At 39.4% G+C, this 14,224-nt stretch overlaps 1 protein-coding gene across 1 annotated transcript; it reads right to left on the reverse strand.

Annotated features, from left to right (window-relative positions):
* Nucleotides 1-7,640: 7,640 nt before the first annotated feature.
* On the reverse strand, nt 7,641-10,029 carry LOC114636186 (protein S-Myc). Its single transcript, XM_028784421.1, has one exon. The coding sequence runs from the start codon at nt 9,782-9,784 to the stop codon at nt 8,480-8,482; it is 1,305 nt and encodes a 434-aa protein (XP_028640254.1). The 5' UTR covers nt 9,785-10,029; the 3' UTR covers nt 7,641-8,479.
* Nucleotides 10,030-14,224: the final 4,195 nt, after the last annotated feature.

The raw sequence follows: 14,224 nt of genomic DNA on the forward strand, positions 1-14,224 counted from the left end.
CAAGGCCAGTCTAGTACAGAGCAATTTTCAAGTAGAGAAAATATTAAATCCAGGTGTGGTGGACCACACATTTAATCCCAGCATTCAGCAGACCAGCATGTAGATCTCTGATTTCACAGTCAATTCACAGAGCAAGTTCCAGGATAACCAAGCTTAGATACAGAATAAATTCATTGAAAACAGAAAGTTGGTGATAATGTAATACAACAAGAGGGTATGTGCCCCGCCCACCCCACCCCCAAGCAAGCAGCAGAACTTGGGAGTTTTGGCCATTTGGCTCTGGCTTTATAGTGAAAAGGAGATGAAGACTACTGAGACTGGATGCTGATTAGCTGGAGCTAAGACATTAGCGGTGACACAAAGACACAAAGCTTGGCTGGACACTGCCATGCTCCTACCCTGATGATAAGTGTTGTTCATATAAGAGTTGCCTTGGTCATGGTGTCTGTTCACAGCAATGAAACCCTAACTAAGACAAAGTGGAAACCATAATATATACACAGAAGTCCTGGTCCAGACCTGTGTAGGTGCTGTGCATGCTGCCTCAGTCTCTATGAGGTTATTTGAGCTTTGATAATATTGAATTAGAGAGTCTTGTTTCTTAGTATCCTCCATCCCTTCTGGCTCTTACATTCTTTGTCTTCTCTTCCTCTGAGTTCCCTGAGCTCTGAGGAGAGGAATTTAATGGAGCCATCCCATTTAGGGCTGAATGTTCCAAAGTCTCTCTTTGATTAATATCTTGCTATGAGTCTCTGTATTTGTTCCTGTCTGCTGCAGGAGGAAGCTTCTCTGATGATGGATGAACAAGCACTGGTCTATGAGTACAGGAGCCTTTTTATCACTTCTTTGCTTTTTAGACCTGTAGTATCTGGTTTTACCCTATGTCCCTGTGCTATGTAGTCTCAGATTATTGAGCAATGTTGAGTATGTGTTCCATCTGGTGGAGAGTATCTTAAGTCTAGTTACTTGCACAAACTTTGTGCCATTATTCCCTAGCATATCGTGCAGGGAGGACCTTGTAGATCAAAGGGTTTATGTCTGGGTTGCTGTTTATGTTTATCTCTTGGTAGCATGCAGAGTACCTTTCAATACTAAAACTCTAGATCATGGAAGCAGGGGTGAAAGCTCTATGTAGGTGCCAACTTGACTTCTCTAGGTTCAGTGACTTATATAGGTGTAGTCTTCAGCAATAGAGCCTTGCTCTGAGTTTGTTGAGAGCAACCTGTAGTCTTGGTAACTGCCTGGGTTATTTAGAGGATTCCCTTTGGTCAACAATTTCAACTAGATGAAAGCAATTCCAGGACTGAAATCTTCCTTTGATGACAAGAGATGGCCAGTTGAGACTATGTCTCCTCATTATTTTTTCTTTTTTTTAAATAGTAAACATTTTTATTCGCTATTTTATTTATTTACATTTCAGATGTTATCCCCTTTCCCCATTACCCCCACCCATTAATCCCCTATCCCATCCCTCCTCCTCCTTTTTTGCTTTTATACCATTTAAATTACATGCAAGTATTAAGGTCAGTTCTAGGGTGAGGAACTAGCAATACAATAGATGCAAATAGTCAAGGAACAAGCAAGACAATAAACACAAATAGTCAAAGAACAAGAAAGACAATAAACCTAGATAGTCAAACAACACGCAGGACAATAAAGTCCTGTGATCACTCCTGTGATCACTATTTCTAAGGGCTTATCAAGATGACCAAAATATCTGAGCCTATTTCCCTGTTCTAGCCCAAAGTCATTTTCATGCCTGAAGCCTACTTCTTTCATCCAGCTTACAATTTAGATTCCTGCCTGTAATTACTTCTTTGTTCTAGCCTAAGATTTAGATTCCTGCATGAAATTATTTCTTTGTTCTAGTCTAGGATTTGGATTTCTGCCTGAAATTACTTCTTTGATCTAGCCTAATGTCAGATTCCCGCCTGCAGTCCATTTCCTTGTCCTTGGCCTATGTCAGATTCCTGCCAGACATCCCCAAAAGCTCTCTACATCTCCCCCTTTTTTATTGCATAAACCAGACTGAGCCTGTGTTAGGTGGTTCTGACAAAAATGCCTTCCTTACAAGTCACGGAATATGCATTATCCAAAGCAATGCACTTCTGTCTTAGGTTGGTAAGTCTCTGTGCAGAATCTTACTCATCCTTAGCTTGCCAGCCTGTTAAATTAATAACTCTGTCTGGTGGGTCAATTTTCAGTTTTAAGTCATGTACTTTGGCTGCCAACCTGTTGATGTAGTTATGGCTTGAGGTCAGTATTTCTATTTTTGTCAAACCTCAGGAATGGCATATATAGCTTGATCATGCTAGCCCCTTTTGTCCTGGGAATACTTTTATTCCTGCCCATCATGTTAAAGCTTGTCTCTAACTACATCTCCTCATTATTTGATGATTTAATTTAGATTGCCTTCATATATGTGTGTGTATATATATATGTATATATATATATACACACATATATATGTATGTATGTATGTATGTATATAAGTTTATATCATATGAAGTTTTCATACCACTCTTTAAATGGCCCTTAATTTTAGCTGTTTCTCCCTGTATTACCTCCCTTGTCCCCTCCTGTAACAGCCTGTTCTGGCTCACATTTTGGGGCAACTTTGTCCCGGCCTGAGCTGCTGCTCTGGTCCGAGGGTCAGGGTCTAGCAAGAGAGAGAGAGTGGGGATGGAAGGGCAAGAGACGCAAAGAATGGAGACACGACAGAGAGTCTGTTCAAGTCCCTTTATTGAAAGGGAATCCTGGGTATTTATATGCTTTTCCACGTGCCTTGCAGCCGTGGACAAGCAGGGGAACACAGCTGAAGGCACTATGCCACGTGCCTTGCAGCATGGATACCACATGCATCTTGCAGCTGGGGGCACTAAACAGCAAAACAAGATATGTGAGAAAACAAGATGTTTATCAGAGTGTGCTCAGCTGTTGTGGGCTGTTGAAAACAAGTCTCTTGTCAGGGTATATGGCCTGAGATGGCTGTAAAGGTAATAGCCGCTTTCTGCTAGGAGTCAGCTCCCAACACCCTCCCCTGACTAGATCTTCTCATTCCACTCCTTCTGCACTCTCTATCCATTCATAACTATCCAATTTCACTTCCATAACAAGATCTATTTTTCCTCTCTAGTCTCTTACTCTATACCAAACCTCTGTGTTTCTACAGATTGTAGCTTGGTTATCATTGACTTAACAGCTAATATCCACATCTAAGTGAATACAAACTATGGTGGTTTGAATATGCTTGGCCCAGTGGGTGGCACTATTAGGAGGTGTGGCCTTGTTGCAGTAGGCATGGTCTTGTTGGAGGAAGTGTATCACTATAGGCATGGGCTTTAAGACCCTTGTCCTAGCTGCCTGGAAGCCAATCTTCTCCTAGTAGCCTTCAGATGAAAACAAAGAACTCCCAGCTCTGCCTTCACCATGTCTCCCTGGATGCTGCCGTGTTCCTGCCTTGATGATAATGAACCGAACCTCTGAACCTGCAAGCCAGCCCCAATTAAATGTTGTCCTTATATGGATTGCCTTGGTAATCATGTCTGTTCACAGCAGTAAAACCATAACTAATCAGACACACACCATATTGGATAACATGATTTTAATTATTGATTAAAGGGTTAGTTCTTCAGTCATATTTCTGGATCTAGAAGAATGTACGACACTTAGGACTACATAAAAGGTCACTAGTCAGTAGCTGTCTAAACCTAGCACCAGAAATCCTAAACATCATATGATTATTATTTAGCAGGAATCTTTCTGGCCTATTATACACTGACCACCCTCCTTTAAGAGTCAATCTGAGCAGACTTGGCAACTATAGTCAGTTGAATGGCCTCATTGTTCTCATCCCTGGAAGTATCCTCTGCTTTTTTCCCACAATAAGCATTGCCTACTTGCTACACTGTATTCTGTGATGTTGATGTTTTAATATTGGTCACAAGGACAGGACAGACATGAGGAGTCTGGACCAAAATCTTTTTGATACTATGATAAATAATAAAGTTGTAATAGTGATAAACAGAAGGAAAAAATCCCAAGACCAAACAGAATTATCTCTGAATTTCACCTTTAAACAATAATTGCCAATGTTCCTCAAACTAATCCAAAAATAAAAAGCCAGTGTTAGACTGAGACTGATTGCAACTTAATTACTAGGAATGAAGACTATAGATCATATTCCTTAATGAAGATATATCTAATAAAGTACTTAAAAAGACAGACTCAAATATATATTTTAAAAATCACACATCTCAATAGAATTATCTTCAATTAGCAATGCAAGCATGCTTCAATATATACAAATAAATAAAAACATATAATATATAAATAGTATCAAGATAAAAAACTCACTATCATTTCAATGGACACAGAGAGAAAACGTTCTCTAAAATATGACCTCCTTTCATGATATAAACAAGAGTTTATGAGTTTGACGATCATAACTCAAATTAATGAGTACCATATATGATAAACTCATAAAATCATGATACTAGTAGAAAATCATTGAAACTATTTACTTTAAAATCAGGGACAAAGGTGAGTATGGACTTAAATCATGCTTATTCAATACAGTATTGATATTTCTACATAAAACAATAAGAGAAAGAAATGAAAAGAATTCTTATATCAAAGTAGGAAGTCAAATTACTTCTGCTTGCAAATGAAAAAAATTGTATATTTAAAGACTCAAAACTTTTAGATCTGAAAACTTATTCAGCAGTGTAGCTATATAAGCAAAATGTTTTTCTATATACTAGGTGTGGGTTTTTTTGAGTGACAATACCCCCATATGCTCAAATATTTAAATGCTTGACCCCTAATTAGTGGAACTGTTAGGGGAGGATTAGGTCTGGCCTTGCTGGAAAGGCATATCATTGGGGTAGGCTTTGGGATTACAAAGCCCAGTGCATTTCCCAGTTACCCCTCTCTCAGCCTCCTGTTTATAGATAAGGATGTAAGATTTCATCTAGTGTTCCTTATGCCTGTCTTCCTGTGGCTGTGCTCCCTACCATAGTGATGATGGACTTACCTTCTGAAATTGTAAATACCCCAAAAACTTCCTTCTATAAGTGGCCATTGTCATGAAGTCTTACCACACTAATACAAAAGTAGGGAAGACACTAGGTATTAACATTCTGAGAAATCAGAAATAAAACCCATTCATAGTACCAAATCAATATAGGAATATAACTATTCATGGGTGTAGAAAACCTCAGTAATGAAACTTACAAAGCATGGAAGAAGGAAACTAAGTAGACACTGTAAGATGGAAAGAAATTGTATGCACGTGGATTAACAAATTGATATCATGAAATGGTAATATTAACAAATGTGATGTACAGATTGAATGTAATCAACACCAAACTTCCAAAGATAGTTGTGGCGGTTTGAATATGTTTGGTTCATGAGAAGTGGCAGTATTAGGAGGCATGGCCTTGTTGGAGGAAGTGTGTCTCTGTATAGGCATGCTTTGAGGGCTTCCAGGGCTCAAGCTCAGCCCAGAGTGGAATGAGCCCCTCATCCTGGCTATCTGGTGAAGATAGTCCTTTTCTCCTATCTTCAGATGAAGATGTAGAACTCTCACCTCCTCCTGCACCATGCCTGCCTGGACGCTGCCATGCTTCCTGCCATGATGATAATGGACTGACCCTCTGAACCTATAAGCCAGCCCCAATTAAATGTTGTCCTTATAAGAGTTTCCTTGGTCATGGTGTCTCTTTACAGCAATGGAAACCCTAACTAAAACAATAGTCTCCACAGAAATAGAAAAAAAAAAAACTCCTAAAGTTCACATGAAAGCACACAAAAGACAGTGCTTTCCTGAAAAAAATAAAAGTAATGCTGACTTTAACACAAAACTTGATTTGAAATTATACTATATTTGCTACTAGAAATTTGCTACTATAGTAGCAAAAAGTTCATACTTCTTGCACAAAACAGGCATGTAGACTAAGTGAATAGATGAGATATTCAATAAATAACCCACACAGCTACAGAAACCTGAGCTTTGGCAAAGGTTTCATAAACATAGGCTCTACAACAATTAAATGCTGCGAAAACTGGATGTTCATATGTGGAAGACTAAACCTTGAGAATTCTCTCCTACACTACACAAAATTTCATTCAAAAACATAATGAACATCTTTAATATGTGCAGAAACTTTGAAAGCAGTATAGGGAAAATACATTAAGATATGAACATAGGCAAAGTTTTCTGAGTAAATAGCTCAAGAATAGAACTAGAATGGCAAGTATGATTCCATCCAGTATCAAAAGCACAGCAGCCAATTTAACAAAGCCAGCCTACAAAGTGAGAAAAATCTCTGCCAGCTATCCTTCCAACAGAATATATATTAATATTAATAATATATAAAGAGCTCAAACAGCTAAACACTGAAAAATAAACAATCCCAGCAGTAAATGTCCAAATGAATTGAACAGATCATTCTCAAGAAGTAGCAGCTGCCACAAATGTATACCCATTACAGAAATCCAAATTAAAACTACATAGAGATTCTACTTCACTCCAGTTAATGTCTATTACCAACAAAATGGTAAATAGCAAACATTGCTGAGGATATGGGAAAAATGGAACACTGATTACACTTTCAACAGTAATGTAAATTAGTTAATGTACTATGGTAATCACTATGCAGTTTTCTCAAAAGCTAATGGTATAACTATGTGTGATAATCCTTTGACACCTGTGTGTGGGTGTGTGTTCAAAAGAATCAAACTTTCCATGAAGAAAACATACCTGGACACTCATATTCATTGTTGTGCTATTTATAAAAGTCAAATCACGGATTTATTCTAGCCTAACAACAATAGAAACAAAATGTGACAGTATATTCATGTATGAAATTCTCAAACAATAAATATTAAAATAAAAAATAAGTCCTACCATGAAAAATAACACCTTGGAGAAAGCATGTAAAAGAAATAGAATCAACTATATAAAATTAAAAAAAAACTAGACACACATATACAAAGAAGTATATTCAGCTATACAAAGAATGAAATTATGTCATTGATATGGAGATTATAATGCTTAACAAATAAGACACTTCAGATAAACATCACATTTTCTGTCATATGTAGAACCTAGATTTAAAAAGATAGAAGTATGGAATAATAATGACTATGTGGAGAAACGGTGATGAATGATAACTATTAACATTGTAATTTGTGTACATATATGAATATGATATAATGAATCCATTATTTGCTATGATCAACATACACTAAACTACTGGAAACCTGATTAGGCTGGATTGAGTAAAGAATATCTGAACTTGCACTGGCAAATCTAAGGAAGGCAAGCTAAAGGTGAAGAGTATATTAAACTTATTCATTGGAAGAGCAGCAGAAACATTCCCACATTTTAGGAGATCTATGAATATGCAAGTACAAGAAGTGTTTATTTCAAATGGATCTGACCAATAGAACCTCTTCATAGAATATTATAACTAAATGACCAAAAGTGCAGGTTAGAGACATAATATTAATCCTGTTATTGTTATTATTATTATTAAATATAAAATTTATGAAACAAAAAGTGCAAAATCACATTTAAGGGCAAACTAGTTAGCTGAAAAGCATTTCTTCCACTAGACAGTTTCTTTTTAAAAAAAAATCATTTATTTCATAAGAACATGAGGTATTTCAAAGAGCACAAATTTTGTAGAAATTAAACACACAAACTTTGAGTATAATCATTTCTACACATCACACATGAACAAATATATTAACAAGAAGATATGGACTGGGAAAAAGGAACATACACACACACACAAATATAATTTCTTTTAAAAGTTTCTTCATTCAAAAAAATTATAAATATCTACTAAAATCCTTCACTATTCATTTTCATAGGAAAACATAAGTATCAAATTTAGTTACGTATCACCATCATACAAAAGTACACAGACAATGTAAGAATTAGTACAATACGTGACAAAAATTGAAAATATATCTGTATTGAAAACATGCTCCTCAAACTTTGAAGTATTATTACAATACTTGGGAGTGAACTTCCAGTATAATACCAATTTCTTAGTGTGTGAATAAATGGAATTTACAAAAATGTTCCCCCATAGACATCAAATGCCAAACCCCTTTGTAGCATCTATTGGAATCTAATCACTCTTGTAAAAAGGAGACGTGGCTCTGGAAACTTGGAGTAAACCTGACTTCAATACCCTGCAACAGTTCCCAACTGTCCTAAACATTCATGGTCAGGGTGGAGCATTCACTGAGGTTAAAGGAAAGAAAGAAGTCACCTAGCAGCGTCCTATTCCTGGGCTTTCCAAAGTCCCACTAGAACTCCATCAATGACTTGTCCCTGTTCAGATCCAAACTTAACAAGGGACCAATATGAAGGTAAACCAACATTCTTAATGTCAATACAATAGCTTTTTTTTTTTCAAGTTAACATGTGCAAAGTAACAGTGACTGTCCATTTAAGAAACATTTAGCACAAAGCAAATTGTTGGATTTTCTCTAGCAACTGCTGTCGTCTTTTATACAGTTTCTTCCTTTCCACCAGGAGCTTGGACTCATCTGCCTGCAGAGTGTGGATGTACTCGGTGGCTTTTTTTAGGATGACCACCTTGGCGGCCTTCTCATTGTGTACCAGCTCAGGCACAAGGTCCCTGAGGTTCAGGAAGCTGGAGCGCATAATGTCACGGCGTTGGCGCTCCATCCTGTTGTGGTTGCGGCGACGCTCGATACTCTGCAAGTCTGAGTTGTTCCGGGATCCCAGTCTCGGAGCCTTTGGCCGGATGATGCATTTGAGGGGCCCCAGCGAAGCGTGGCTCCTGGGCTGCTTCTGAGGCCGCGCGTCTTCCCTGTCCACGTAGGACAACGGTGGCGCGGCATAGTTGTGCTGCTCCTGAATGAGGTCGCAGCGCTTGAGGATCAGCTCACTGGACTGCGCGCACCCGGGACTCAGCGCTGCGTTCTCCCAATGCGCCGCGGTGGGGAGCCTGGTGACAGTTTTGGAGAACTGTGTCTCCTCTAGCATGACCACATAAATTTCCTCTCCGGCTTCTTCCACATAACCTGAGTTGCTCAGGAAGTCCTCTAGGGAACTGCTGAGCCCCCGGTGGTCACCAAGGCTTATCGCTGCGCCGGCGCTGGCGGGGATGGTGGGTACAGGCATAGGCTCGCGCTTATTCGCTGGGAAGAAGACCACAGCAGGATCCACACACTCCGAGTCCAGGTGGGAGAGCTCTGTGAGCCAGGCTGCTTTCCCACGCCCCACACCTGCTGTCCCACTGCGCGCGTGGCCAGCAGAGCTGGCGGCGGCGGCCGCTCCGGGGACCAGGGTGCCTGCGCCGACGGCCAGGGACCCGTAGCCTCCTGGCAGCTTCTCGCTCACCACACTCTCTGGCTTCTCCCGGGTGGAAAAGCCGCTCCACATGCAGTCCTGAAGGATGATCGGGTTGCTGGTGCAGCCGCGGAGTCCTCCCAGGCCGAAAACATCCTCCTCCTCGGCCGGGTTACTCCATAGGTCGGCCTCAGGCAGCAGCATCTCCGTGGCCCAGTTCACCGGCGGCTCCAGGCTGTGCTCTGCCAAGGCACAGCCAGGTGACAACCGCGGGGTGGGCAACAGTTCAAACTTCTTCCAGATGTCCTCCCCTGGAGGCGTCGAGTTGCGACCACCAAAGTAGACGTCATCTTCTTCCGGGTAGAAGCAGGGTTTCAGTGAGTCAAACTCCAGGTCTGAGTTCTTGCAGATCATTCCGGGCATGGTGGATGTGGTGCAGCTGAGCATCCGTTCGTCTCCACCTGAAAACTAAACACCTCTTTCTCCTCAGTTCTTTTTAAATATGGGGGTGTTTCCGTCCCGGGGGGGGGGGTGGGAGGTCATACAGGGTGTGAGACCCAACCAACCTCCAACACTCTCCAGGACTACTAGAGGATCCGATCTGAGGCTTTTCAGAGCTGGGAAGTTCTCTAGTGGGCTTTAGTGACAGGCAGGTCTTCCTGGTGGCTGCTGCCGCCTGATTGCCCTTGTGCCTAACTAGGGCTCTCCTGGCTCCCACCCAGCTCTCAAGAGCATCTTCCCAGGAGCATCGTGTCTTGTGCCTTCCTCCTCCACCCTCCTTTGAATCCACCCACCGGGTCCAAACAGTTGATTGTCACTTGATGTGAAACTTTCAAGGACAGAAGGGCACTGATGATGCATTTCAAATCCCCAACGAAAGCAACTTTCCACTGAGATTAGTATACACAGCAAGATCATCCTCCAGGAAAAAAAAAAAGGAGAAATGTGATCTCAGAAAAACATAAAATTGTGCGAATGCACGACCACTAGATGAGCATTAAGGTGCTTAAGGAAATTAAGCTCCGAATTAGAAGAAACACAGGCACAAACATGACTGCTTCTGAAAAACAATATCCCTTTATAAAAGTAGACATACAAACGAGAAAAGGAAAAGAATCAAATGTTAACAGTACAACGAAACATAAAACTTGTAAAATGAGAGGAAGAAGCAAACTCAGAATATTTGGAACAAGAAGAATAAAATTATAGTTATCCCCTAATTATTACACCGAATATAAAAATCTGAATTCTCCAATTAAAAGACACAGAGAATCTACGGGGGCTAAGATACATTCCAGAGGCATGATGTTTACAAACAAACAGATTGAGGGAAAGCATAGGAAATGATGATCCAAGCAAATGTAATGGCACAGGGGCAGCTTTATCCGAACCAGCAAAATAGACTTTAAGAAACAAAAAAAAGGCCACTACACACTGAACAAAAGAGCTCATGAGGAAGACAGAACTAAGGCTTGGAAAGCAGAATTTTTGCCTGGCCTGTGCAAGGATCTGAGTTTATCCTATGCACCACAAAAGAAGATACAACTTCTATAAATGTATACATTTTCAAGGCTCTAATTGTATGAAAACACAACGAATTATACTAGTCAAAGGCTCCATTAAAATAATAGGTGACTTCAATCCCCTCATTCAAAGACACCCATTTAAAACAATAGACCTTCAAAACCAAAAATTAGCTAAGAAATGTCAGAATTATATACCACACAGTAAAATAATGTAAAGAGACATCTATATAATATTCCATTTAACAGCTGCAGAATCCACATTTGATCATCAGCACATTACTAACATACAGCATATACTAATCTACAGAGAAAGTATTACTGAATTAAATATAATAATGTATTGTATCATTTATAATCTCAATGGAATTAAACTAGAAATCAATAGCAAAAGAAACTGAATAATTCATAAATGCTGTAGTTAGACAACAGAGTAGTTCATGACTGGTGAGTTATTTAAGAAGTCAAAAGAAGAAATTATAAAATTCTCCTATCAAATGAAATTGGAAACAGCCTTCATAAGAGGGATGTTTACATCAACAAATGTTATATCAGTAATATAGAGAGATTTTAAATAGATACTTGAAATGTATCTCAAGTACTTAAAAAAACAAGGTCACTTGCTTAACTACTATGTTCATAGCAGCTTTATTCATAATAGCCAGAAGCTGGAAACAACCCAGATGTCCCTCAATAGAGGAATGGATACAATAGAGGAATGTGTAAATGTGGGACATTTACACAATGGAACACTATTCAGCTATTAAAAACAAAGACATCATTAAACTAGAAAATATCATCCTGAGTGAGGTAACCCAGACTCAGAAAGACACATATACTCACTTATATTGGACATTAGCCATAAAGTGTAGGATACCCATGCTACAATCCACAGACGTAAAGAAACTGGGTAATAAGGAGGTCTCAAAGAAGGATGCATGACTTTTACTCAGAAGAGGAAAACAACGTAGTCATCAGAGGTGGAGGGAGGAATGGAACTGGGTAGGAGAGGAAGTGAGGAGAGAAACTATTGGCATCAGAATCAGGTGTGGGGAGGAAGGGACAGAAGAGGGCTAGGCCAAAGAAAAGAAATCAGTGGTCAGGAGGATCTCTGGAACTAGCGAGAGACCTGAAATGGGGGTATGCTTTTGGGACTCTATAGGAGATGACTAGCTGATACACCTAGCAGCTGGGGATATGGAGACTGAAATGGGCACCTCCTATAGCCAAATGGGACTTCTAGTGGAAGGAGGGGGACATCAACCCACCCACAAAAATCTTAGAACCCAAATTTGTCCTCCCTACAAGATGTGCAGGGAGAAAGATGGAGCAGAGATTGAGAGAATGGCCAACCAATGACTGCCCCAACTTGACACCTATCCCAGGTAAGAGAGCCAACCTCTGACACTATTAATGATACCCTACTGTGCTTGCAGACTGGATCCTACCATAATTGTCTCCTGAGAAGCTTCTTCCATCAGTGGATGGAAACAGAAGCATAGACTCACAACTGAACATCAAGCAGAGCTGGGGGAGTCTGGTGGGAGAGTGAGGGATAGAATTGAACGAGCCAGAGGGGTCAAGGACATCACAAGACCTATAAAGTCAACTAACCTGGGCCCATGGGGACTCACAGAGACTGAACCACCAACCAAAAAGCATACAAGGGCTGGATCTAGGCCTCTTACACATTAGTAGCAGATGTGCAGCTTGGTCTTCATGTGGGTCTCCTAACAAGTGAACTGTTGGCTGACTCTTGACTCTGTTGCCTGCCATTGGATCCCCTTCCTCCATCTGGACTGCTTTGTTGGTCCTCAGTGGGAGAGGAGGTGCTTAGTCCTACTGGGACTAATGTGAGAAGATGGGGAGGTACCAAGGGGGAGGCTTCCCCTTCAAGGGGAGGGGCAATTGGAGGAGGAATGTGTGAGGGTGAGACTGGGGTAGAGGAGGGGTGGGGTCTGTGATTAGAATTTAAAATGAATAAATACATTTTAAAAAGACAAGGCCAAAACCAAATTCCAAATAAGTATAAGAGAAATAATAAGTAGTACAGCAAAATAGTGCAGCAAAATAAATGAAATAGAAACATAAAGAAAGTACAAAAGATTAATGTTTAATACGGTGGTAATTCAAAAAAAGATAGAGAATCATTTTATTAAATTTACCAGAAGAGAGAAAAAATAAGTAAAATTAGTTGTAAAGACTAATATCAGATACCACTGAAATTCAGAGCCTCATTAGAAAATATTCTATTGAATTATATGTAAATATATTGGAAAATCTAGACATGGACACATCTCTGGGTATTGATGCTATAAAAACTGAATGACAAACATAATAAATCAGTAATAAGTAGTGATAGTGAAGCTGTAGGAAGAAGTTTTCTAACAAAGAGAAAACAAACAAACGAACAAACAAATCAAAGACTGGATGGATTCCCTGTTACACTTTAAAACAGAATTATAATACCAATGTTCCTCAAGAAATATAAAGGAAGAGAAGCAATCATACCAAAAGTCATTCTATGAAGCTAATATGTCTATGAGTAAAACTTGAAAAAACTGTAACCAAAAAAAGTAACTTGTTCCAGCACTTCTTAGGAGAATAAATGCATTATTCCTCAACAAAATACTTCTAAAGCAAATTAAAAGCGCATTAAAGATATCATTCACCTTGATCAAATGGGTTGCAATTCAAAGATGTGTGAATGATTCAGTATAAGAATTGGGGTAAGCATAATGCAGCTCATAAATAGAATCAAATGTAAAAAATATATGACCACATCAATAGGCATAGGAACACTTTCCATTTAATTAAGTATCCCTTCACAACAAAAGACACAAATTATATATAGCAGGATTGTATCTCTACATAACAAAGGCATTACATAACAATCCATAAGCCAGCATCATACTGCACAGGGTAAAACTGAAAGTTCACACAAAAGCAAAAAGACTCCACATAGACCAAACAATGCAGTAGAACTGAGCACAGGAGCCAGAAATAAATACATTTTGGCAAACGGATTCTCAATAAATGTAGCAAAGACATCTCTTGGAGAAAGGACATTCTTTTTAACACACTGTGCTGGGAACAAGTTATCTGCATGTACAGAAGAGAATCAAGGCTCTTGTACCTCCTCTTGCACAAAAAATTATTCCAGATCAATTTGATTTGAAATTTAGGATTTAAAACCTTAAAAGTGCATAAAAATATGAGGAAAACGGTCCAAGAGGGAACTAATACATATGTCATGATTTCCCAACTAGAATGTCAATAGTTCAGAATACAAGCAAAAGTTAACAAATAAGATTAAAACATATTCAAAATCTCTGCAAAGAAAAGGAACCAACAGAGTTGAGAG

The sequence above is a fragment of the Grammomys surdaster genome, unplaced genomic scaffold (genome assembly GCF_004785775.1).
Source record: "Grammomys surdaster isolate TR1022 unplaced genomic scaffold, NIH_TR_1.0 122871, whole genome shotgun sequence".
NCBI classification, from domain to species: domain Eukaryota; kingdom Metazoa; phylum Chordata; class Mammalia; order Rodentia; family Muridae; genus Grammomys; species Grammomys surdaster.